Here is a 27,283-nt window from a genome sequence, read left to right as displayed (position 1 = left end):
TATGAAAATTAAAATGCATTTTGTTAGCGCTTTTTAAATAAAGTCTTTCATCTCACCTTTGAATTCATTATAAGTCTTATAATCCCATTCTCCTCGCTTGATGACAAAATAGTCATTATCTGCATAATCTTGGGCAAAATTACCGCAGGCCCATTCGTACGTTTGATGGCAAGGATTTCTACTGCTGTTGGACCATAACAACAACTGCTGACTGGCCTGAACACATTCCTTTTCTAAACACAACTCAGCCCTGAGATAAAACGGCACTTCAGGCCAAAACGCAATCAACAGTATGATGATCACTAATAATACGGCACACAAGCAGGCGGTAGTTATATAAAGAATACGTCTTTTACGCGATAAGCGCATAAGAGCATCAAGAGAAGCTCGTCCTGGAAGTAGGAAAGCTATCAAGATGGCAAAACAAGATAAAATCGAATAGTCAATGAATGCGCATGAACGGTCGTAATAAACGATGAAGAGCGAAATGCTTATCAAAAATATTATTTGATTGATCATTTACCTCGAAAACCATTTATTGAACCACCTACTCCAGAGGTGGGTGTTTCTGCCTGCTGCTCGCTATCACCGCAAGCATTTTGTCTCTGCAAACCATCTTTACGCGAAAGATTTTCATCAATATTTAATTTAAGTTGATTTGTAGTTAATGGCGCGGTTTCGCTGCCTTCGATTTGTTGTTTATTTTCGTCCAGCTTCAAATTTCGATCATCTACCTCATCGATAGCACTGATGGTGGGTCGAAATTTTCCTTGATTTAGAGTCATAGCTTTATCTTAGGAATACGGTTTTTCAATTTTGAAGTTCCTATGGACTTTTCACCATATTTCTAATTTTATTTCCTTTACTCTTACCAATTTTTAAAAATCTAAAGTAAAGCAAAAAAAAATTGAAAAATAAGAATAATAATAAGAAATAGCCGAGTCTTTCTTCAACTTTACTACTATGCATAAAGCCAAGAGGCCGATTGAACTTTGTCAAGTCGTAAATTATTAGCTGGTTCTGCAGAGGTAAAAGTTTCGGTTTCTTAAATCTCTTCACAAAATTTGCTTCTTGCCGAGTTCTCTGCAATGCAATACATTGCCATTCAAATGCCATTGTCTACCGGCATCTGTATAAACATAGCTTAACAAAGTTCTCTGTTTCAATTTCCAAAACAAGTTTGCGAGACATTTCAACACTGCAGAGGCATGTGGAATCTAAAGCTCATGCATAATATAAGACATACTTTTTCTTTCTATTATATGGCTCATCATTCAGCGCATGTCGTCGGTTGGGTGGTGTATGTTCGATTGGTAACTGCAACGCTTTCATCCACCATGCGTTCACGTTATATTATAGCTACGATCATACACCAATTGCAATTGAAGTAAGGTCTACCGCAAGGTGAATTATACCTACATATGCCCGGCTTGATAATTGCGCTTCTTAACTATTTGGCTATGCGTCAGCCTTATCAAGTACACATATCAAGTATATAGTAATTGTTGATAAGCATAAGATAACAAGTCGACTTAACTTTGTTCGCCTGCTTGTCCCTACGTATGTGTTTTATCTCGCTATACATGTTCTTGATTAATCGCAACGAATTATGTTTAAAGTGGATGCAGCAGTCCGTCCCTAATTATGAACATAATATCTGGAAAACTGCAACTTACACTTCACAACGAACTTTAGAACTAGAGGTAATATTTTTTTCGGGATCGCAAAATCTCGATGCAACAATAAGCTTATTCTTGGACTGCAACTTATCAGGATAAAGAAGTCTTAAGAGTAAGAAAACCCTTCGCCATTTTTATGTATTAGCTGGAAACGGTTGTTATCAAAAACTCACCCTAATGCGAATATGACTTTCGTAGCAAACGTGCCAACAGAGTGGTTGATTTTGATTCCCGATGGCCGGAAATTGTTCCCAGAGAAGCCAACAGGCTGCATTAGTCATTAATGACAAAATTAGAACGAAACGAATCTAACTGACCTGAAGAGTGTAGCAGCGCGTTAGTTTATTGTAATCGGTCCATGTATATACACAAGATTGAAAACGCACAAACGCACTTCCAAAGACCGTTGCCAAAAGTAGTTTTTCACCCGAAATTAATTCGTAGTGTTCTTGCCATTCACCATTACCTCTGCAATTGCTTCATAGGCTATCGTATGCTATATATTTGTATATAGCATTTTATTACAATCACTATGGGGCATACGTTAAGCACTGACTTAAGCACTTACGTTAGAGCGAAATGTTGCGCCGAATGGAAATCTAGTGTCGGAAAATATGTCCTCTTAGCAGAGAGACTCTAACATTAATTCTCTACTATAGCCCAACAAGAGCATAATATGTCAGTTTATTTAACTCCAACCCGAATAGTACATTCTTATGAATTCTTATGAACTATTTATTGAGACTTAATGCACTTTGTTTAGTCCAAAGCCTACTATGAGTCACGTGATGCTTGCAATATTAGGTACAACGAAAGAAAAAATTCCACCATCTATCCTCATTCAATTATAAGTGGACCGTTCGTGTTTACAGTCTAAGGTCGTGGTTAGTCCGTTCGATCTTTCTGTCCTGGTGTCGAATTACATCAGAAAGAAACACGAAATTCTCCTTCTCTTAAAACGGAATGAAATCTGTCACGATTGGCGTTATCAATCTGCTTGTAATCACATTTGTAATTAGTCGATATGCCCTCGGACATGATAACTCACCTCATTTTCGTTAAGCTTATTCTACAAGCTCGTTTATACAAGGGCAACTCTAAATTTACTATACAAAAAGAACCGAAATGCAGGAGTAAAAGCAATCTGAGTCTTTGGTTCCCAAGTAAATTGCATTTCATAGCTTTAGCTCGAAGCGATTTTGGCGAATTACTTTCTGGACGTGTGTAGCAATGTAGGCAATGCTAATGTAATGACCTGACCCTCTTAAACACTATGATATATAGTAACCACAGAAGGATAAATATTTTTGCATTCTCTTAAGCTGCAGAAGCGTTATTGTTGTTCCACACATTTGTGTATCTTCACTGAGGTTCAAGTTTCAAGGTTCAATGGGCGTAAAAATTCCAAGAATTCTTACAGATGGGCGTAAATTCCAATTTATAATTAAGAAAATTGATAAACAAAGTGTCCTGGTTAATGCGCACATGTTCGATGTGTAGGAGAATAGAAAAAGGAGATAAGAAATTTTGCACGTTGCAGGTCAACTGGAACGATATAAACGAAAAGGTAAGATTGCCAGATGCGCATCTTTATAAACTGCTCTGTGGAGTACTTGAAGTTGATTCTTAACTTCTCTTCCATGCACTGGCGATAAGTATTCGAGAAATTCGCCTTAAACTGATTGCAGTTTAGCTTCAACTTTTGCTTACATATATATTTACAAAAAGAATAAGATTCAGAATTTTATGCTTATACTCAAAATAAATTTCTTTTCAAGTTTAAATTGGATACAATTGATGACAATTTTTACTAACACATGCATCTGCACACAGTTCAAGCAACAACACACTAGGAAAAATTAACACATCAATTTTCTTCTTACTGTTTTCTCCTCTTTATTTTCTTTTCTTTTTTTTTTGTTTTTTTTACTGTTTTACATGCAAAACTGATATCAAATTATAATGAATGTGAAAACTATTTCCTTAAAGCTCCAGACGAAAAAAAAAAGACTAACATAAAATTTTGACTTAAGCTAAAGTAAATATGCAAATTGTGTTGTCAATTAATGATAAAGCCAAGTCGCCGCCAGAATTTACCCTAGAAACCTATAATGTGACATCTGACATAATAATCATAAAAAGTGAATTAAGAGCAATTACGTAATAAAATATCTTTTAAAATCTAAAAGCCAAATTAAGAGAACACAAGACTCATGACGCAGGCCATTGTTTGTTGTGTAAATACATTACACGCGATGTTTTCTATGTACTGCGTCGATGCACGGGCCCTTAGCAAAACTCAATTGATCGACGTACCGACAAGTGCGGAATTTCTCTTAAAATATAAGCGACTTTCTTCTAATCTGCAAAATTTCACATGTTTGGCCGCATATCCATACGGAGGGGAAATTTTAAAAGACATCTGCCGAGGTTATACATCGATTCCCATTGAGTCCATGTACCTTAATTCTGGATTTTTTTTTTTTTTTTTTTTGCTAATTTGGAATATATGAAAATAATGAAATGTAGATTTAACCCGTGCTTCCGTGCACTGGATATTTGACATAGTTGACAAAGACGAGCAAAGACGAAAGATTCCATTACAGAAACATGTTTGGATGACTCATCTATATGTTTGAACTGTTAAAATATTTAATCCGAATCTACCAGCAATTATTGTAAATTTGTGCGTAAAATTTTTGACGCCATCAAAACCGGCCACTGAAGAACATGAAAGAAAGATCACAAAAACTGGATTCTCTTACTTTCTCGAAATTATATAGGAGAGTATCATTTACGCAATATTTATTTTAAAAAAATGTTCATTCAAAAGTTTTGAAAATTCAGCCGTTAAAGGGTGATTTTCTTAGATACAAGTATCTTTCAAGTTGATAGGATAGCTCGTGATAGCTTTCTCTGAATTCGAAGAGACGAACATATTTTCTATTGGTAGTTTGTTGCTGAACGAAGGTTTTGAAATGAAAATTGCAATATGAACTCTTGACAGAGTTGTAGGCCAAAAAGTATTAATATAATGCTCGATAAAACGCATTTCATATAATGTCTTGGACAATAAGTTGTGATCGACCAAAGTCAATCTTCATTCAATCATCTGTTAATTCCGTAAGAAATACTCAAAATTTCAATAAGACTTAAGAAATCGGCCATCGGCTCCATAAATAGAGTTTTGCGATATATGTGCAATTTTTCCAGCCTGCAGGGCTTAATGACTCGAATTTGAGTCGTTGGTAAAAACCAGTAAATATTGTCAACTTGACTGTGAGTAATGAGTAAGGCAGAATGCATTTAACGATGCAAATGATGAAATGGGTCAACTCCAAGTGTCGTTATCTTTGACTGGCTGTGCTTATTCACTGCAATTATAAAATTGAAAAACTCAAAATACATTCATTAACAATTTACAACCCACAAAGCTACAACGCTAACGCTATCTGCAAAAACAAGATATGATATGATTGAGGTATGAATTGCATCACCTGCCGACCCCCTCGGAAATTATTATTGCTTATTATATATATGCACATGTATATATATTGGTAGGTAGGTATCTAATATTCCCTATAAGGTAAATGTATGATGTTCTTATGATGTTGACGTAACGAAGTATAAAAAAGACAAAAGAGAAACAATTGTATCGCAAAACTATTTCCTGCGCATAGCGAGCGTTAAGTTTCGCGTTAAGTACGACAACGTAAAACAAATTAAAAGCAGGTAGAATAGAAGAAATTTATGTGTGAATATTTGATTTTTCAAGTTGAAATGAATTATTACACGGTCACATAGTAATAGCTAAGCAATTTGTGTATAAATTTCGTGTTTATTTTCTATGTTATTGTTGTTGCTTTCAACGACGATAAGATAAAATTTGAAGCACTTCCATCAACTTAGTATTTGTCATAAAAGTTAATAGTAATTAAAGAAAAAAAAAAAAAAAAACAAGTGAAAACGTGATCATACCGGTCGACTTACCTATACGCTTATTTCATGAGTTGCAGAGAACTTATGGTCTTGCTTGCCAAGTGCCTATGTGACACATAGCGATTTATACTGCACCAGTTGCAATATTATGTCAAGATTAATGGAAAATGGATTAAAAGATTCGCTTTGGTCGACCTAACAAAATTGCCAGCATTGAGTTTCTGAAATAAAATGGGGCGGAGCAATTTCAATGCGCCAAATGTACCAAACAGATGAATATGCGATACAAGAGTTTCCATATTTCAGTAAAAATTTTAAGAGAGATTTCCCAATGAATTATTTTTTTTTTTTCGTAAAAAAATGGTTCACCTACTAATTAATACTAATTACTTGATCAATTGTAAAAAATTAAAAGTAATTTTCTTTAAATAAATTAATTCATTTTATGTCATTGAACAGAACTTGTGTGTAACTTATAGTCTTGTCACGTATTATTTACATACGCACAGGCATTGCTTGTCAGACTAGTTGCAATTACTCGGACGATTAAAGAGCAAGCAAGCGGTAACATTCTCGACATTAAGGTGACTTTCATACACTCTCCACGCACTTGGATGCGAAAATTTAAAATAAATTGATTTTCATCTTGAATTCCGTCGCCCTAACAGGGATTACTTTGAATTTTTGTCCTTCTTTTAGGTGTTGGTATGATATAGTTTTTCTGGACTGTGTTTCGTTCCACTACACAATGAAACCACCGGTTTATTTCGCAAGCATATAATAGATTAAGTTATAAACAATTCTGAAAACGTTTCCGATTCTCGATAGCATCTGCATTAATTAACTACTTACTCATATTAAACTGGCTTAAGAGAATTTTTATCATTTGCTCTAAGCATTCACTTCTTCCATTTTTAGTTATCTTTCGCTGGCAGAGGCCGTATTTTAGATAAACTCTCATAAACAGAAAATGTTAGATTTGATAGAGTTCTTCGAACTATTTTTCGAGTAAATGTTAACTTTAACTGTTTTTGCATGCTACACTAAGTTGTGAGTTGTGTATAAGACACCCACAAGGGGTCGCTTGTCCGCCCATCTCATATGTTCAGTCTACGGGCTGCAATTTTTGAAATATTTCCATCAATGCTATTGAAAGTAGTTCGGATCGAATAACTTTTTCGACCACTATATATTCTATATAATAGTTTATTTTTGAAAAGACGTCATATAATATAAAAATAAATAATTGTAAGATGATGTACGACGCAGAAGGAACCTTCAGAGATCCCGCAAAGTATATATATATATTCGTGATCAGTATCAAAGTCTGAACCGATTTAAAGACGTCCGTCTGGTCGTCGATATCATCACCGTTGTAAATATTTTCCCGGCCTCAAAACTGAATCTATCAGTTTCAAATTTGATAGAAACTTTCGAACTCCTTCCACACAGATTGGTATTGAAAATGGGTCATATCGACTGAAGTACACTCCTATCACGTAACCTGAGAACATGTATGTTTTACAAAAACAATAAAAAAATGGGTCATTAGCCATGAACTACAAAAATTTGAATGTATATTCTACGGGCGTAGAAAAATGGGAAAATTTGCCGCGCCCCAAACAATATTAGAAGGCATACAATATTAATTATTTTCCTTTTTTTAAGTCTTTTTTTACGATAGCGGCGGTAGGCATAAAATATTCGATCGCAAACGAATATATTTTATGAAAACATCTCGAAAATTCCAATCACTACGATAAACACGAAAATATACGGTCAGATATCAGAGAAGCAGACTTGGGTTGATTCGGTTGGCATGATAAAAGGTGGATTTATTCCATGACATGTTCCAGCCCGAACCTAACATAACCCTATCGCAAGTGAAGTGCGTTAGAAAAAGTGTGCTTGACGTTTGCTATTAAATAATCTTTATCTTCGATTCTGTAATTATATATTCAGAATTGACGATTAAAAAATGATTGCTTCATAATAATTATTTAAAATTCAGTCCCTTAATATATTTAAATAATCATGTTGCAGTTGCTACATGAATGGTGTTATGCCGACACTGTAATTGGAAACGAACCCAGCCGAGCATATAACATAATATTAATATGAAATCTCACGCAAATAATCTTTGCGTTTACTTGAAGCAAAGGACAGATGTACATACATTTATGTGCAGTCATGAAACCACAGAAATACAATAAAACAATTAATAAAGTTATGCCCGCTTTTAAGCAAATCTTTTACACACCATCTAAGATCAATGCGCAAAAGATCGTGAAGTCGTTTCGGTGATAGCAGGCGTGTCGAATTTATGTTGACTTAACAAATTAAGTACTTCGACCAAATTCAATATCTCCTGTAAGTGAGTAAGTCCTTTAAATACATACTTGCAAGAAATACTTGCGATCCAAATTTTCGATGCAGGTATTCATCTGAAATAAATCGGAATAAAAAACGCGAGTTTTTACAAAGACGAAGTATCACAAGAGAAAATATTCGCTAAATTTCAATCTTTTACCTCCGCAACAGATAACGATGAACACGCAGATGAACGAAACGATATAATCGCTAATCACGCTAATATACCCTTAACAGAATCGGACATTTACTCGAATGCGTTGCAAACGAATGACAAGATCAACAATGCCCTTATTATAATAACTTGGCACGAATTATACCAAAACGGACAATGATTGAGAATAGAAATAAATTCAAATATCTATGCCAATCGCTGACTAATATATATATATATATATATGTATGTAAGCTAAGAATATGTAGGGATGAATACTTTTATGTTTTATTAAGTGATGCTGAAATTAATTGAATGCGATAAGCGACGCTTAAAATTGCACAAACAGACACTTTCTTTCATAGAGACTCTTGCGGCCAAAATGAACAATTTAAATCAAGTTTTAAATGATTTCGTCGTTTATGAGCGATTATATGAGAAGGAAACGTTTACTTTAAAACGAACTTTCAGCAGCATAAATTGGTTCATAAATAGGTTCATATGCAGGCTAAATATTTTAACGATTCTTATGATATAAAATAAAAGAAAACCGATTGTAGAAAAGAGGAATGATCAATATTTTTACCCATCGTAGGAACTTTATTATATTTGTTAGATATTTTTAATGCTTACGCACAATATATATTTGATCAATGTTAACAGAACAATTATTTATATCAAGCATATCGAACTCAAATTCATAATTACGATCACAAAATCATAAAATCCGTCAAAATTATTCAAATCTCCATTCACTCTCGCCAAATGTAGTCCGAAAATCAACAGTTAAGGAAAGGTCGAGAACTTTTAAATCTTTTCGTCATTGCGTTCAACCTAAGCATTTCGCCCATTTTTTTTGGATAAACAAATGATTGTAAACAATAGACAACTTCCTGCCCACGATATTGGATTTCTTTCTGACTGTGAGCCTCTGACGCTCATCGTGGTAGAATTTGTTATAAAAAACCATATCGCCCGATTAGGGTTAAGGTTTTCATATAATGTAATATAGTTCACGTTGTTGTTCATTGGTGTTGTTCATATTATATAATTATTAAGCTTTCTTGGGTTATGTTATATAAGAGGAAGAGGAAGTGCATGTTTCGGACATTACAAAATCTGTAATAGCGCGGCATAAGTATTAGGAATATCATAAGATATTTGCGAAAAATGTTATCGATTTGTTTGCTTGTGCTTGTTGTACTCTCTACGGCGTAAAAATTAAGATAAAAAATGAACACTTTAGATATAATTCCATAAATTGGTCGCGATCCGCTTACTGCGATACAAATACAAATTAAAATGCGGTAACAAACGAAAACTTCCTTTGAAAACTTAAGAAATTTTATAATTATATGTATATATAACATAATTATAATATATAATTATATATGTATATTCTACGAAAGTGATCGCGGTATGCTTTAGAAAAAAGCAGCGGCTAAGAAAATGCAATAATTACAAAAAATCTTTATTTTCATCTTATATTAGATAGTCTAAAAAGTATCGATCCTTTTAGAAGAAATGCATTAGTCAGCTCCTTTTAGGTCAGTGCATATGAATACGAGTTAAGTGAGTTGATGATAAAAGCTCAATAAATATTAGACTATCTAATATCTTGTTAACATGGTAACTACTCGAGATTCACCTCAAGGTGAATATGGCTCTTTTGTTTGCTTTAAATAATAGAGACAATCCCCACGCTCAGCTATATGCAATGTATTGTATTAATGCTATTGAACTCGGTAAACATTGCAAAAAAAACACTATCCGACTCATGTATAGTACACCACTATTACTGAAGAAGCAGCAGAAGCAAGAAATATCCGACGCATGTACCAAAAAGAGAAATGAAAGGTAAATAAGCCGCTGAATGCTAAACCAAAAAAAAAAAAAAAAAAAAAAACAAAAAAAAAAAAAATATATGTACAATAAAATATCAATAACAATAAAATTACCGCCACGACGGTTAGGACGTCTTGAGAGAAAATATTTTAAATCAGATTCAAAAATATGCCCCCCTCGTAACGATCAACGCTGTTGTTATTATCATCTTATATATATATATATATATATATATATATATATATATGTATGTATGTATATATGTATATACAGAATAAATGCAATGACACGAATTTTCTAAACCATTTTAGGGTGCGGTGTTACGGATTTTCTGGAAAATCGCAACACACGCATCACACGCACGTTTATAAAAAGGTAAACGATCTCATAGCTGACCATTTAGGTAAATGGAAAGAAATTAAATGCACAAATTTCACAATAAAATGCGCTTGACTTAGAAATCCATATGCGTTATATATGTACATATGTACGCTTATGCATGTGGAAAGGAAAATAATTTCATAAGAAACCAAGTCCAGAGGTACAAAGTAAACCAACATTAATGCTTTCAAAGTCAATTTAAAACGTGCCACTTATAACCGGTAAGGCAACCAAGCCAACCAGCCCCAATAAACATACCTATAATACACAATAACATAAATTTTGTTTGAATGTATCTTTACCGTCTACGCCAAGCACAAGCAATCAATAGCTATTCAATACAATATAATATTCACATATGCACGTATGTGAATGCTTGTTTAAAAACAAGAAAACAAAACAACACACAATAAATAAATAAATAAATAAATAAATAGTGAGATGGCAAAAGAGAAAGAAGAGAGAGAGAGAGAGAGAGAAGCGCACCATAATTGGTTGCAGAGGATTTGCAGTTTTTTCATATTCACTTTCAAAATTCGTATCCTTTCAAAATGTTGTGCCCTCTTACATTCAGTTAACATCAAATTTTATACCTTTGCTGAGGATCGGGAAATAATTACGAAAGAGAAAAACGATGAAAGAGAATTAAGCCAAAAGAGCAGATTACCAGTTGCCAGATTATAAAATAATTTAAGTTCTCCTCTTTACGGAGAAGAAAGTAATTCGCTGACAAATAAAGTCGTTATGCGAAAAATTTAAAAATCGAAATTTTTTCTTCACGAATGCGAGAATCTTTTCGAAATATTTAAGCAGTCGGAAATCATATAAAGTAATTTTTTTACTCTTCATTGAACTGAAACTGCAAAAACAAAACATTATATCCATAGCATAGCATAGCATAGCATAGACCACAAAGTCACAGCTAAAGTGTGTGTGAGGCGCGAATTGAACGAACGCAATAAATATGAATGAGTTTTTTGTGCTTAATGAAAGCTTAATATATTTAAACCTATTACTAGCATTGGAATGTAATTTAAACTGTCAATTGAAGACTCTTTAATCAAAACGCAAACCTTCCAAACTGTGTCATGACTTTTCCGGAAGCACAGGGTGCGGAACAAGCTTCACTTCCCCTTCGAGTTTAGGGATAGCATATCGAACAATCAATTCGGGGATTAAGTAAAGAAACCGTTTTTCTTTTCTTTTTTTTTTTTGGGCCTCCTCCTTCAAGAGTAGCACAATCAGCTCATCAGTTTTTTTAGCATTCCGATGCTTGTTTTGTGTGAAGACCTCGAAAAATACAAAATGATCTGTTGCTACAATGATCTCTTCATTTAATCCAAGTCCTATACTGTTTAACATGCTTTTGAGATTTAGGACGGTGGTAATCAGACCTACAGGATACGGCAGCGAACGCTCTGAAACTTTCTCATGCGCAAAACAATGCCGCTATGTTCTGCAACTTCAGCTTTGGCATTTTTAGAGCGTTCTGTCTTGAGTATCGTCGGTGCCCGTACGACCTCGTTCAAGATTAACAGACAATTGAAGCAAGGAACCGAAAAAGAGTGATCGGAATCACTGTAACTCGTCGGCAAACGATCGAACGATGGCACGGAATTTTGACAGGCGTTCTTTCGAAGTATAATATAAATTTATTTTTTATTATTTTTTTGTTGAGAAACAACTGTTATGTCGTCAATACTGCGACTTATCGATCAAGGTATTAAAAATGAGGTGAATCTTTTGGAGGAAAACTATAAAGCTGCAAAGAATTTTTCCAACAAACTTCAAAGACTTGGGATCCCGTACAATGGTAAACATTAAGTTTTTACCGAAAAATGCCTTCATTTAAGACACGAGAGTCCATTTCTAAATTATAACACATCGATCATTACTTCCCGGACAAAGTCAACATTATTATTATTGTATTTTTATTATTTGGTCCGTAATAGGAGCTATTATCTGTTCGCAAATCTTAAAAGAATGATCCGGGAGGAAGGATTTCAATCATATGTAGAGCTTATTGTGAAAACTGAAACAAACTTTGACATTTCGGACAAATCGTTTAATAAAAAAGGTCAATGAAATGTTACGAGACGCGATGAACTGATTAAATCTGTCTCGAAGACGACTGTTGTCAATGATTAAATGTTTTTCGTACTTAGTTCCGGGAGTTATTGATCGATGTGTCCGATGACTTATACAATAGTTCCAAGAACACAGTGAGAATTTACGAGAACTGTAGAAAATCAACCATCCATTACAATTTCAAGCGATCGATTATGTTATATCGACATTTAAGCATTCTCTTCAGTTTGCACAGACAATTCGTGCACCCATCGCAAGCAGCAAACTTGATTTGAACACTTGAAGAATAATTGGACTGAATTTCAATTTTTTATCAAAAATATATGTATATATTGTAGCGGAACTCTCAAACGTGTATTTTGAATGGTTGTTACGAAAGGATTAAAACATATAGCATGTCGTCAACCTCTCTAAAGGGTGGATAGATGGGCTTAATTAAGTCCATTTTAATTTTTTTTTAATTTTTCAAATTTAGAGCTCATTACCTGCCCATGTAAATATATAAGTGAACCGAACTTGGATACGGATTAAGTGGCAACTTCTGCTTTTTGATTTAAGAGAGCGAATAACGTTAATGATAACTAACTGCTTTAACTAAATTCGCTTCTTGCGAACTTGAACTCCCGGCATTTGTTAAACTCAAATAGATATTTCGCATTGTGTTCATGTTTTTGGTATTTTTTTTTTCTTCTCTTTTTGTTTTTGCCATTTCAAATTCGAAGAATGTCACGCCAAACAAGAAATGGAGCGTTATTAAGGCGACGCAAAAAAGCGCGATCATAAGATACAAGCAAAAAAAAAAAAAAAAAAGGTGAGAAAAAAAAGTGGGAACAGGTAGATTTCAAGTAAATTCTAAATATTTTTAATATATTTATAAAAATACGATGAAGCTTACTCTTTAGAGAAACAGCTTTCAATTAATAATCCATTTCATAATACATTAATCCGCTAACAAGCTAATCGACTTTAAACGGGAAAAATGTGAAATGGCTTCGCTTTATTTAATAAGATAAGCAATTTTAGTTAACGGCATTTAATAAATTTTTCACTTTTTGTTTCTTCTTCGTCGATTACAAAAAAAAGTTTGCAAAATTTTTAATTCAAGTTAAAATGTCTTTCTGTGCACTTTCTGAGCGAGACACTAGTTTTAGGATATCGGGCCGGAGAATTTAACATGCAAAATGACTTACAATAAAGATTTTCAACTTTTTATTTTTCATTCATCACTTTTTTCTTTTCAATTGATTCATTTTTTACGAATTTTTTTCCCCCATTTTTAACTTCAAACTTTCACATATATATTTACACATATCTTATACACTTTTCGGAAGAGGAGAAACAATGATTTTCAAAATTTCTGCGAAAGATTTAAATTGCAATTAATAAGCAAATTAAGAAAATTCCTGTTATTGTAAATTTCTCTTGATTTCGTTTTAATTAATTACTCCGAACGAAAAAAAAATTAAAATTATTTTCATATATATATATATGTTATTTGCTTTATATTGACAACCGTTTTTTTTTAACGCGTCATAGTGCGTTTACTCTGCTATTGAAAACTGTGAAAACTGTCAGCAATAAGGTTCTAAAAGCAGACCTCTTTCACCATTGCATGCTGCCACAAGCGCTTCTAAGATCACTCACTTCAAAGTAAATTAAAACCCGATTTAAGAGAGAGCCAGAAAACGATCAGCTAACTGCTCGTTAATGAAAACTCTTTTATTTTTAAGCGAATCTTGCATATACAAGTGTCAACGAAAATGGAAAGGAAAAAAGAGAAAACTATAGCGCAGCAAAGAAGAAAATGTCTCTTAAAATAAAAATCGTTTCGCTTCAACATTCTCGATAGGAAGTGAAAACAGTGAAGCCACGTATTTGCAGTTAGAGCATCACAGCTCAGTTTAATAAACAGATTTCAATTTTTGTTGAATTCCGATTAACGGCATTTCATTGCAGCATAATAGTGCATTCTCCATTCTCTTCTTCTTCCCATTTTTGATCATAATTTAAGATTGAAATTTTGTAAACCAGCCGAATGAACAAACAAAAATCGGATACCGTTCACTGCAAATAGCTTTTATCAGTTGTAGCGCATTAAACAGAGTAATCGCAAAACCATTTACAATTTCAACATATTTTTGCATTTACGAATACAAATTTGGGATAATATTCATATACATAAAAGCTACCTTGTTCGGCTAAAAACGAAACATCCGGAAATATTGGGAGGAAGAGGGAAAATATTTGGAGTTTCTTCATCGTACACGATTTTTTAAAATTGTGGAACATATCCCCAAATTTACCGTATACCACATGTACATTTTTACTTTTGACTTTTTTTCCTAAGAAACGTATCTACTGTGTAAAAAACTTTAGTTAACTTTATAGAAGATTATCGCAGGCAGCTCGCCCGGTCTTACAATCTTTTCCGAAATTAGCTAAACATTATTCAGCGGACTGTATATTAGATGTAATAAAATTATTCAGCCCAAGTGTTTTAAATTTCTGATGGATTCCATTAGCAAAATTGTATATAGTTTTTCCCTGTTAAGATGATACGCAATTATTGATAATTCAATATCTCTCCTATAGACAAATTGTAGTTAATTATTATAAAAGAACAAGTTAGAAAGTTATATTCGGCAGAGGCCGAATCTCGCATACCTACTGCTACGTCTTTCGCATTCGACTCTCAAAGTTCTTTTATTTGCTACCCATATCGCTGCCATTATTGAGAAAAAATTAATACACCTGGTCGCGATATGTACCATGTTCATTTTAGAATTAACCCATATTTAGGCAGATAAGATATTTTCATTTGAGGAAGGTGCAAAATACTTTTAGCCAATCTGTCTTGCAACCTGCGTGCAAACTTTCCAAATTTGAAGTCGATATCTTCATTTTTGCGAACAAGACAATGTCAACAACGACCACTACGCAGTCACGCAGACGGACATTGCTAAATAAATTCAGAATTTCACACTGAATTTCACATGTATATACGTTATAAGGTTCCTGGAGCTTCCTTTTGGGTGTTACATACGTTATGAAAAAAAAAAAAAAACAAAATGAGTATACCACCATCTCACAGTGATGGGTATAAAATAAGAAAAAAATTCGAGAAAAGAAATCAAGACACTTTATAAAGCAACCGACAGCAGAAGTATTAGTTTCAAGAAGGTCTTGTGTTCAATAGTAAATATACCTAGATGGAACGATGGATTTAACGGGCATATACCACGTATCTGAAAACGTAGAGTAGAATTGAATATCGGCTAGAAGTCTTTAAAAAGATGCCAATGCCCACCGCTTCTAAAAAGCAAACGAATTTACACACAATTCCAAATAGACACGTGAAATTTGCGCGTACAAATACGACAAGACAGATCATAAACTATGTTTATACTCAATTTTTAATTCATATTTTGTATTATTTTTTTGTTGTTGTTGTAATCAATTCAACTATATTTTTCGTTGTATTATTCCCATTTCATTGAGTTGTATTTTATAATGCACACAATATTTTGCCCCTCACTGTAACATAACTGATTTTGTACAATTGGATATTATTCTTTATTAATACATTTGGCCAGTAAGTGTTCCGATTTTCTGCAATAATATGCATGTCCGCGGTATTTTTAATTAATGAAGAAATTTTGTTATTGTCGCTAATTCTATCATACTTCATATTAGTTTTAATTTAAAGTTCCAAATAAAGTTGAAAATAATTAGTCAATTGTTTTTCTTCTGAAGTGCCATTACTATTGAATCAAGCTAATAGCACAGAACAACCTGCACGAGCTCACGCGCTCGACAATCTAAGATATAGTACCTACATTTCCATCTCCATTCAACATACAAAAAAAAAATAAAAAAAAATAAAAAAAATAGTACCTACATAAACATATATTTTCTTACTGTGTTCCTATATCTTATTGCGCGGTTGTTTTGAGAGTATTCACCGGTAATCTCGATTAAATTCAATAGTACAAGCATGGCGTGTTCACTTAGTTGCTGAAGTTATACTTGTTTAGTGTACTAAACGTTCGTACTCTCCTAAGCAAGGAAAAAGCAAAGTAAAGTCGTACTTGAGGTACCAAAAAATTTAAATAAATGATTTCCTTATAAATTTATTAACAAAAATAATATATTATGGTTATATTATATAACATTGTCACTAAAAATGATACAAACAGTCTGTCCAAGCATTCATTCTAAGGTCAAATCCAAAAAAAATAGTATTTTCATTTTACACACATAACCCGTAGCATACATTATACCGATTTAGCATAAACTAACAATTTTTTTATCATGAATTCATTAGAAAGGCTTGCTTTTTAACCAATTCTTTAAAAGTGCCCACATTCTGTGCAATAAGTTGTTCGTAGGAGCCTTGCTCGATTACATGACCATTATCTAACACTGCAATCGTATTAGCGTTACGTATTGTACTTAAACGGTGGGCTATCGTTAAGCAGGTACGGCCTTTCGCCAATTCATCTAGAGCATTTTGTACCAATTCTTCAGACACTGAATCTAAAGCGCTTGTCGCTTCGTCTAATATGAGTATAGTGGGATTCTGAAATATTTCGATGTATTTAATATCTATGTAAATGTTATGATGGTATGTACCTTTATTAGAGCTCTTGCAATGGCTACCCTTTGTTTCTGGCCACCGCTTAGTAGCACGCCCCGCTGACCAACTAAAGTATTAAGACCATCCGGCAGTTGCGAACTGAACTCATCAACGTGTGCTTTGTGAACTGCTTCTTCGAAATGGGATTCAGTGAAGTTTGCATTTGGATTTAGACCATATAAAATATTATCGCGTATTGTGCCAGAAAATAATACGGGTTCTTGATTCACAGCTCCTATATGAGATCGCAACCAAATCGGACTTAACTCTCTTAAGTCTACGTCGTCTAACGCAATGCGGCCATTTAAAGGATCGTATAACCTTAAAAGCAAGGTAGCCACGGTCGTTTTTCCGGAGCCACTGCGACCTACTAAGGCGGTTGTCTCGCCTGGTCTTAAAACAAGCGTAAAATTGTCTAATACTTTATTCTGTGGTCTAGCCGGAAAACAAAACTTGACATTATCAAATACTACTTGACCCTTCGGTTTTTCGCTCGGCATTATACCAAAATTTAATGGTATTTCATATTTACGATCCAATATATCCCAAATGCGCTGAGCCGATCCAATTCCTTTATTTAATTCAGTATAAAAATTTGAAAGTCCATTAATTGATATACTTGAGTACCCAGCATATAAAATGAACGAAGTCAATTCTCCAATTGATAAAATATCGTTGACTACAAGCGTGCCGCCATAGTATAAAACCGAAATTATGATAACATTGCCCGACATGCCAGTCTGTCAAATATTTAACAAATTTGAGCATTCAGTTGCTTTTAAGGCAAAAAGAAACATACCAATCCGAAAAACATGGCTCTAGCCATAGCGTCCTTATAGCCCAGTTTTACAGCATCCGATAATAAATTCTTGAAATTATTTGTCTCATAATCCTCTTTACAAAAAATTTTTACGGCTTTAACATTGCTTAACCTTTCTTCGGCTGATTTAAAAATGTCAGCGAATTTATCTAATAACGTACGAGTGATAGTTCGCACATAACGTCCATAAATAACCGCTATACCGCCTACACAGGGAACTACGCACGTACCAATTAGGGTCAGCTGAGGGGATGTATATATCTGTGAAATGCATTTGAGATGAAATTTTCAATTTGTTTCTTTCAAATGAATTCGTGTTTAGCTTACCATCATAGCGGTTCCCGCTAAAACCATGCAAATCGACCTTAAGCCATCGGATAAATTTTGACTCAAAGAATTCCCAACAGAATAAGCATCGGTGTTTAGACGACTGACCAATTCGCCACTACCCTTCTGGTCGAACCAAGCACTTTCCTGATTCAACATAGACCTATACAATCTCAAACGCAAGTCGCGAACGATACGCAGGGCTAGGGAATAACAAATATGCATCAATTTTTCGAGCTGAAAGAAAGTGAACTTCTTACAGGCACTGTTAAATAAATAGACACGTCCAAAATTTGCTAATCCGCCGATAACAAAGACTCCACATAAAATTGCACAAAAATGTTTTAATTTGACCATAGATTGATTGTCATCTTTGTCGAACATAATATCCAACGTTTTACCTAAAGCGTATGGCACACTCATTGTAATGGCTGACGATATTATAAGACATCCTATTGCCGCTGAAATAGGTCCGGCTTGTTTAAAATTCAATCCTGTATTTTATCGATGTAAAGCTTACCAGCCAAGACTAGCTTCTCGGACTTTGCTAAGCTAATCAGACGAATCATATCCTTTCTTCTGACTTTTACTTTTTGTGTTGATGCATTTGCTCGGTAACCGGTATATCTTATCAATGGCAATTTCGGCAACTGTATCGCTTGCAGAATGTGCCTATTGGTTTGGTTAAGTAATTTTACATTTTTCTTCATATAGCCTCCTGTTGAAAAATGTCGGGTTCGATAACTAATTATTAATTGGCCCAATTTGTAACGACCGTGGTTCTGTAAGCATTGCATCAACATTGTCCTTTAAGTGAATCAAAACTTTATAAATTTTTAAATAATTTCATTTAGAATTTTCTATTTTTGTTTTTTTTTTTTTTGTTTTAATTTACACGACCTTAAAATTATAACACATTCTACTGACAAAGCAATAAACAATAATATAAATTCTTTCAATCACATACAACAATGTTTCTAAAAAAGTAGTGCCAAGTGAAATTCATTTACAAATGTTGCCATACTTATAATTTAAAAGGTTTTTATTATTATATAGCCTAATAATAATAATTACGTCTTTATCTGCTTCGTTTAAAAGGTTTGCGTTGTTTGCATCCGAAATCGCCCGCCTATACGTTTGAAAATCAAGGTATGCACATATATATGTACAGACATACTAATTAGTTAACATTAGCTTTGATATTTAATGAAAAGAAGTCTTCCATTTTGTTATTCTCAAAACCCCTAACATGAAAAAAACGCGCAAAGCAGATACGCTAGGAAAACTTTTTAAGCGAATATGGGTCTCAAATAAAATGTTATAAAGCATGGCGAGCGTCTTTCAAGCGTTTTCACCAAAAAACTCATCAAAGAATACAACCCACTAAGCGTAACGTTCTAAATTGTTTTATAACAAAGACTGAAACGTCCCGAACATTAAATCACTTTATCAGTTCTGTGCTGGCCTATTGAATTCAATATCCCATAGTTTTAGAAAATTGTTTGTAAATGCTGTTAGCATTACCTTTAAATACTCTTCAATTCTTTAGCCGTCTTGCTATCAATGTTTTATTAACTAACCGCCTTGAATGTGCTCAAACTCGTTGTTTTAAAAAATAACTTAAATTTTCCCACGATCTCCGAATGTTATAGACGAGCGCGTACCACATTACGTAGAAGGAGAGCTCGCATTGATATTTCTTCAGTGCTTTTACACCAAACACGTAAAAAGGAGGCTACATTCGATTTGTCTTTACGTCATTATTTTCAGAATATAAATTTTAGATAGCTCACATTATACACACTTTTTTGCCACCTTAAGAGCGGATTCTGAATCAAGCCTGTAAGCCTGTGTACCCATGCCTGTGTTTTTGGAAAGCTCACTAAAAGTTTGTATATATATCTTTAATTGGCTGCATCAGATCGGTTTTGAAAATGGAAGACGAGATGTACTTACAAATGCGCCCATAAAAACTAGAACAGTGTAGGTTACAATCTACCGTGGCTATTGATATAAAAGTGCTCTCGCGATAAGTGAGAAAGTTTAATTTGCAATCTAAGAATTTTCACAAATATTGCTCTGGGCCACCTAAAACGTCAGTATGTATAGGGAGAATTGCCTTCTTTTATGTTTTGATTTGTGTTAGAAGAATAAATAATGGGTATAGAAAAGTGTAAATAGGTACGAAGTACAAGAAAGGAAGGCAAGTATTGCCGAACAGTTTCGTATTCCGGTTATATAAGACTGTACATTCGATTTTCATTATCGTCACTTGTTTATCTGGCAAAGTGTATATTGGCGAGAAAGAAGATCCGTCAGCTTCGCATTTCGCTGGGTATGATAGAGAACGGCACCTTAGAATGATTAATTAGGGTTCAAATGAAAACATTTATGAGTTCTTTTGATTAAATAATTCGAATTTTGCAGATTTTATTTGCACAATTTGTTTTTGCTTAATATTATTAAAATTGATTGATTGATTTGCATTTGCACATGTATGTATGTACAGATTTATGCTTGAATGTAATTGTGTTTGAGAATACATTGAGCAAACTCCTAAATAAATTACAATACGTACGTACTTCGAGCGAAAATTAAGCTCGTGACTTGACAAGTTGTTGTTCAATGTTGCATTTTATGCTGCTTGACAATGCATGCGCTTGTATGTGCATATGTATGCATTTTGCGAATTGTATTCATGTTTAGCTTAAATTACAAATAATTACAAAACCAATAAAAGAAAAAAAAAAAATTGTAAGATTGTATGTTGTTGTATTTTTTTTTTTTGTTTTTTGTTTTTTTAATATAAATATTAAGATCTAGTAATTAGATGATGACTTATACGTTATTTATTAATAAAAGGTAAAAAAAAATAAAAACAATAAAATATTAACAACAAATCGTGATAATTTGCAAAATGTTAATCACATGCCAAAAACGATAATCGTAAGCGCTATACAAATAAAAAAGGAAAAAATAGATTCACATTTTTAATAGTTAAACAAAAGGGTACCGCAAAAAAGACTGCATATGGAAAGGTGTGCATGGCTTTCCGCAAAAATGAAGAGCGAAAATAAAGTAAAATGTGAAAAATTAATAAACAATATTTATTTGCATCGAATTTATTAATTGTAGCTTTTATTAATATATTTTTTTTTTTTTTTTTGTTTTAAAAATATTTTAATATAAAAAAGGAAGTTTATATATATGTATGTATATACATATATATATATATATATTTGAGAAGATTACGTTTAGCTTAATTAACTTTACAAATCTTTTTTTTTTTTTTTTATTACAAATAGTTGGTCTTTTCTTTAGTACATAAGCACGTACATATTTATAATGTAACTGATTGAAAGTGTTTTTAAGTTTTGTGATAAATTTGTCTTTTTTCTTATCCCTCTTTAGAGTACCTTCTTACGCATTTTAATTGGCTTGTTATGTAAAACTTATTATTAATAAATACTTAATACATTTTTTAGTACATTTTAAAAGAAGTTACATATACATGTGTAATGCACACATCCACCTTCGTATATGGCTGTGTATGTATTTTTTCAATAAATAGCATAAAAATACATAATTATATAAAATGCAATTGTTATACATACGTATATATGTATTTGTATATGATTGCAAGATTGTTGGTATTTAATTGCTGAATAATTTTTTTTTTTTTTTTTTGTTTTTTTTTTAAGAAAATGTTTTTGATCATGAATGATTATATACGAGCAGTTCGTGTTTATTTATATAATTCTTCTTGGGGAAATTTCCTACAACTTTCACACTTTTATTTGAAGACATTACAATATTGTTGAACTCAATTCGAAATCGGTTGTGTAGCCGTCGGCCAAGCAATTTTGGCATCGATACGTTTGTAGGCCAACATGCAGTGTTTACCTTTAGCAGCTAATCGTATGTCTTGAGGGCATTCGTTATCATTGAGAATAGTTTCTTCGCCGTCGACCAACTTGAAGAGCCCGTAGTCTTGTGGATTGGTAATGCGAGCTTTATGAGCAATAATACGACAAACTTCGCGCGTCGTTGTGTGTGGACGCACAGGCAGTGTTCGGGTTTGCAATGAGCCGTTACACTCATCGGGTATGATGACGCGCAGAACCGAGGAGCAGGCAGGTAATGAGGATGAACGCCACTAGAAGATACGAATGAAATTAATTTATGCTCTCCATCAGAAGAAATATCGTATAGTAAAAGGCATAGAAGGGTGTAGAGAAAAAGAAGAAACTTGAAAAGCATTTAAGTTAAATCTCTCAAATATATCTTTTCAACTTCTATTGAATGCCAATTGATAATCAATTACGACAGATGCTATGGAAAATTTATCTTCACGTCCGTTATCTTCTTTCTTCGTACATATAAGACGCGGTTCTTCAATCAACGTGATTTTCATAAACACGATTGTTTGTTCAGCTTCCGATCTTAAGTCCACAGTATTTGCGCAAAATACGCGTTCTTAACGGGACGGGTATCATCATCAATACTGTTACGTAAAATCGCAGTATTGTCTTCGTTTCTTGCACTTTTTTATTTTATAAAGACCGCAGTACATTTTCGCAATATGTTCAAACATTCACTTGTCCAAATAATCGTGGAAATCATAAATGTGTAGACTTTAATAAGCTAAAGCCTTAATAGCTAAAATGATGCAACATAACCTCAAAGAAACCTGCCAAACTCAATGCATTTTAACAGCCTTTGCATAAACATAATTTAGAATATAAAATACAAGATTTCCATAAGGCGAATAAAAATCATGCCGTGGAAAGTTGGAGAAGATTTCTTAAGAGCTTAATACTTACATCTAAAGATCCGGAACCACTTTCATTTTCCGAAGCCATAAAACTTTTTAGCACATGTACTGCACTGCATAATGCCGTCAGATAATAGCCGGGTTCACCGTTTAACAGAGTTGGTTGCAACAGACCCCACATAAATTCGGCTTCAATTTCAGCTCCTACGAAACCGCATTTTGCCACAACGTACACTAGCACCGGTAGGAAGTCATCGGCTCCCAATTGTTGGCCTCTGGGGCAGCCGGTGGCTTCAAATATTGTAGAAATGACACACAGGAATAAATCCAACTTTTCTAGTGGCAGTTCAGCTTCTTGAAGGCGTAACAATAGGTTGGAGATAGCTTGTAAGGAGCTAGGGGAAGGTGGTGACACTGATGGTCTAATACCAAAATCGGCAGCGTTCCGGCCACAGGCGTATTTCACATTTTGCGCTAGCAATTGAATATCTTCCGATCGTGTATAGTAGTCCACAAACATGCCGTATAAATGTTCGCGTAGCGGTAACACAACCAATTGATGCATCACAGTTTCAAGAATAGCGTCTAAATTCAAGAATTCATCCGACTTGAGACGAGAACGAGCCGCTTCCACCTCCTGATGGAATTTTCCCTCGCCATGTTTGACCAAGTAGTTTTTCATACCATTCATAAACTGACGCATATTACGCATCACTACCTGTGGGGCGGCTTCCCGTGAGTCCTTTGTGCATGCAATGAAGTTTTCTATGTTCCGTGCAAAAGTGGTATACTGATCTTGAGCCAACTGCAATGTATATGCTCGCAACGATTCGCCCGGACCGCCACTGTAAATATTGATTTTGTTACGTGGATGACCTGCGTATAAATAAACAAACTCGTAAGCCTTTCCACATAAGAAGACATCAAGATAATGATGGATGAAGAAGGAAGGTTAATTACATAATTATGTATAAAGAAATTAAGGTCTTCTGCTAAAACTTACACTTAATTATATTCCATAAAACCTTTAACATGTTCTTTAAAATTTCTACACAATATCTACGCCGATGACAGGTTGGCTTCTCTTCTGCTGGCAGGCTTTCTTTCAAATAACGCTTATAAGCGATTTTGTTATGACTGACTGTAAACCCAAAACCTCGACTTTCCTCTACATGTGTAATATTCAAACAGATGTTTCCATAATCATCGAGGCGAAAAAACTGCTTTATGTCATAATGATCACAGCTGCCAGGGACCGGGTGACAAACATCGGTACTCAGGTGTTTTATATCATCGATATTTCTCATTGAGTTTGGGGGGGTTTTATCACGATCAGGACACTTTCCTATAGCCCCCATAATAGAACGGGCTAATGCTTCAGTCTTTAATTGAGATCGATCGATCGAACAGTCTTTAATAATTTGTTGATTAAATGTCGATGCTGCTGTTGTTGTTGTCGTTGTTGTTGTCATGCATAAGCTAACATCTTCATCTGATGAATCCACTTTTAAACGTCGGCGTTTTTTATTTAATGTCGGCGACGACATATTTAACTCGTTTACTGCCATTGGTGGCACAAGACCCGTTTCGATTTTAACAGCAAAAAGTATTTCAGATAGCGAACGCTTATATGACCGTTTTCTGCACTTGGTTGTTTCACTGTTATCTAAACATGCATTACTTGCATTGTTGCCGCTTTGATGAACCGCCGTTGCCGTCGCCACAATTGAGAGACCAACAGTCGCAGAATTGCTATCTTGTTGTATTTTCATTTGCAAAAATTCCTCCTCAAAATCGGCTGAAAAGTAATTGCCCACTAGTGACGGATTTTCGATAATTTCCCATTCGGACATAATGCTTAGGAATTGCGCTTCCTCTTTGTAGTTACGAACATGTTCCGGATCCTGAAAGAATATTTCGGGATCAATGATCTCTATGCGTTGATTATCCAAAACACTTAACGATTTACTGATTACTTTCAATTTCGAAGCATTATTTTTTGCCTCCGGATCGGATAAATTTTGAAAGCTCCGCGATTTCATAATAGTTTGCTTAGTCAAGCTCTGCGCGCATTTTTGTTCGGTTTGATTATGTGGGTTCGCGTGGGGTGCGGGCAACGACTTTCTGAACCACTTCATGATTTATATGATAACGGTTTTTACCGGACAGCACAAACTGGCGAAAACGAAAGTTTCTCATGAGCACTTAACTAAGCGATAAGGCCAAGCAAACAATTTGTCTGCCTTCTCGATTTTCAAAAATATAAATAATGAATATATTCTTTATTTTCTTTTTCTTTACTCATATAAACAGTGCGTAAAATTTATTTCTTCAATGGAATGACTAATCGTTACAACACATTCATTTCGTGATAATAAAATTCTGTTTTTTTTTTGCACTTTTGTTTTCAAACAGAACACAATTTTATTTAAATTAAAATTTTTCAGTGATGAATACGTTCTTTAATGCTCCGGACGACAGCAAAACTTATTCTGTTTCATTTCGCAGATAGTTACAATAGTTTTATGAATCATTTCATTGCGCTCTCCTCCTTTATTCTCATTCCTTTACTGAACTTGAGACGACAATTATTGTTACACTCCGATGTTTGTTCCTTTATGATGAGGGCTCTATTCTTTACACATATGTATGTTTATATGATGCAGCTCTCTTCATAATTCCAGTATGATATTGTTAATTGGACATAATTCTCTTCAATTATGTTGCGCTCTCAGGTAAAAGAAACTATAGGTGGACATGCTTAAAACTTATAGTAATCCACGAGATGTGATAAGAATCTTCACTTACCAAATGTAACGCACATTTTCGTTAGATAAATGAATATTTAATCTATATGTAAAACACACACATTCATTATCTGGATCTTTTCGTCTAACAAGTGTTTCGCTCATGAAATTGTAACAAAATCTGTATAATTTTATTAAACTAGGTTAAGAGGAAATTGTTATGATTCAAGCTTAGTTAATTTTATTCCATAACATTGATTCGTTTACATGAATGCCGATAAATAAATGAATGTAAATATTTCTCTAGTTAGTTAGGGTTTTTGTTTTCCGCTTGCTTTTAAAGACAATAGATCGTTTACAAGGAACTGCGTAGATCTGCGTTATATTGATTTTGAGGTCTTCTTTTTTTTCTTTTTTTTTTTTATGCATATTATTCAATGCGTTTGAAATATTGCATCAGCAAGTTTTTGTATCGATTTCAAATGAAATACAAATGTAGAGTACGAAAATCGAGGTTAGGTTAATTCAGGATTCTTTCAGTTCTCGTAGATAATAGACAATTTTGATTATTGTACGTTTAGCTTTATTACTTGGTGCATATACACGAGCATGTATATATATAGCATGTATATATATATATATATATATATATCTAAACAGTTATATGATATTTGGGTATACTTATGAAGGCGGCTTGAGTGGGCTATTAATTAATAAAAGATCTGAACATCCGAACAGATAACTCTAACAGTTAAGCAACGGTATGAGTTCATACATCACTTTTAAATGCGATAAAACCCAAATTATATTTTCCAAATACACGTTCTCGATACGACTGTTAAGTTTATAAATTCAAATTTGACGTATTATGATCTAAAATTTTACTACGTCCTCGAAGCTACATTGCATGTTCACCCATACCAATCAGAAAACAATATATGTATAGGCACACGTGATACAAGCCTTTCAACGGTTGTCCAGCACTTCGATGTCCAGTTTATTCTAAATCCTTTTCATTTTGTCAACAGACATGGTCCCTGCTGGTTAATTCCGAAAAATCGAACTTCCATTCATCTAAGTTTGCTCATTGTAGTCGTCCGCTTGTGATTCACTTAATGATCTTTTAAAATCATTTGGTGAATTTGAGCGATGTTTCCATCAGTGGTCACCGGTTCTAATTATCCCGAACGTTCATTGTCTCACCCAATTTAGCTATTAAAAATTTCCCTATATGGTATACAGCGTTCAATTCGTCCTCAACTTAAGTAAACGTATTGCCATTCAAAAACACCCAAATTGATTCAGTACAGTGTGTTTGTATGGACTTTGGTTGACATATGCGACCATCTTCATGCTCGGGTCGAAAATTTTTCAGCCAACCTATCTAATTTGCAATAGTTGGCGATCTATGAAGACGGATTAAATTAAGCTCGGACCTCAACGGCGCTAAAAGTTAAGCCCTCTAAGCAATGTGATGGGAATAACTAAGCAGAGCCTGGATACGCGATCTTTTTAAACTACTT

General features: G+C 33.9%; 3 protein-coding genes across 5 annotated transcripts in view; all 3 read right to left on the bottom strand.

The window, feature by feature from the left end:
- LOC119637099 (protein gone early) overlaps positions 1 to 13,868 on the bottom strand; it is a 38,777-nt gene extending 24,909 nt beyond the window's left edge. The window contains exons 1-3 of one of the 2 annotated variants that reach the window (XM_038032924.1): positions 13,352 to 13,868; positions 524 to 886; positions 57 to 407 (exon numbers count right to left, since the gene is read on the bottom strand). In XM_038032924.1, the coding sequence (XP_037888852.1) occupies positions 57 to 407; positions 524 to 785 (613 nt within the window). In that variant the 5' untranslated portion in view covers positions 786 to 886; positions 13,352 to 13,868. The remainder of the gene's footprint in view (positions 1 to 56; positions 408 to 523; positions 887 to 13,351) is intronic. The other variant, XM_038032925.1, reaches the window with a different exon arrangement.
- Positions 13,869 to 16,666: 2,798 nt separating this feature from the next.
- LOC119637109 (ATP-binding cassette sub-family B member 10, mitochondrial-like) lies at positions 16,667 to 19,179 on the bottom strand. Its single transcript, XM_038032937.1, has 6 exons — positions 18,760 to 19,179; positions 18,500 to 18,700; positions 18,240 to 18,442; positions 17,892 to 18,173; positions 17,089 to 17,832; positions 16,667 to 17,035 (listed from the first exon to the last, which is right to left on the bottom strand). Exons 1-6 carry the CDS (start codon positions 19,040 to 19,042, stop codon positions 16,766 to 16,768), a joined length of 1,983 nt encoding a protein of 660 aa, XP_037888865.1. The 5' UTR covers positions 19,043 to 19,179; the 3' UTR covers positions 16,667 to 16,765.
- A 2,691-nt stretch (positions 19,180 to 21,870) lies between these two features.
- The window catches only part of LOC119637208 (protein sprint), an 81,571-nt gene continuing 76,158 nt past the window's right edge, over positions 21,871 to 27,283 (bottom strand). The window contains exons 1-3 of one of the 2 annotated variants that reach the window (XM_038033067.1): positions 24,017 to 25,920; positions 23,063 to 23,889; positions 21,871 to 22,395 (exon numbers count right to left, since the gene is read on the bottom strand). In XM_038033067.1, coding sequence (XP_037888995.1) covers positions 22,063 to 22,395; positions 23,063 to 23,889; positions 24,017 to 25,151 — 2,295 coding nt within the window. In that variant the 5' untranslated portion in view covers positions 25,152 to 25,920 and the 3' untranslated portion in view covers positions 21,871 to 22,062. Of the gene's footprint in view, positions 22,396 to 23,062; positions 23,890 to 24,016; positions 25,921 to 27,283 lie in introns of those variants that run through there. The other variant, XM_038033066.1, reaches the window with a different exon arrangement.

Source organism: Glossina fuscipes, unplaced genomic scaffold (assembly GCF_014805625.2).
Source record: "Glossina fuscipes isolate IAEA_lab_2018 unplaced genomic scaffold, Yale_Gfus_2 43, whole genome shotgun sequence".
Lineage (NCBI taxonomy): Eukaryota > Metazoa > Arthropoda > Insecta > Diptera > Glossinidae > Glossina > Glossina fuscipes.
The sequence above is the reverse complement of the archived record's forward strand: the minus strand, read 5'-3'. Positions and strand labels throughout refer to the sequence as shown.

Coding starts and splice junctions, on each gene's coding strand:
- LOC119637109 (XM_038032937.1), bottom strand. CDS start 19,042: ATGTTGATGCAATGCTTACAGAACCACGGTCGTTACAAATTGGGCCAA. Junction 18,701..18,759: donor CGAGAAGCTAGTCTTGGCTG/GTAAGCTTTACA, acceptor GACCTATTTCAG/CGGCAATAGGATGTCTTATA. Junction 18,174..18,239: donor TAGCGGGAACCGCTATGATG/GTAAGCTAAACA, acceptor TGCATTTCACAG/ATATATACATCCCCTCAGCT.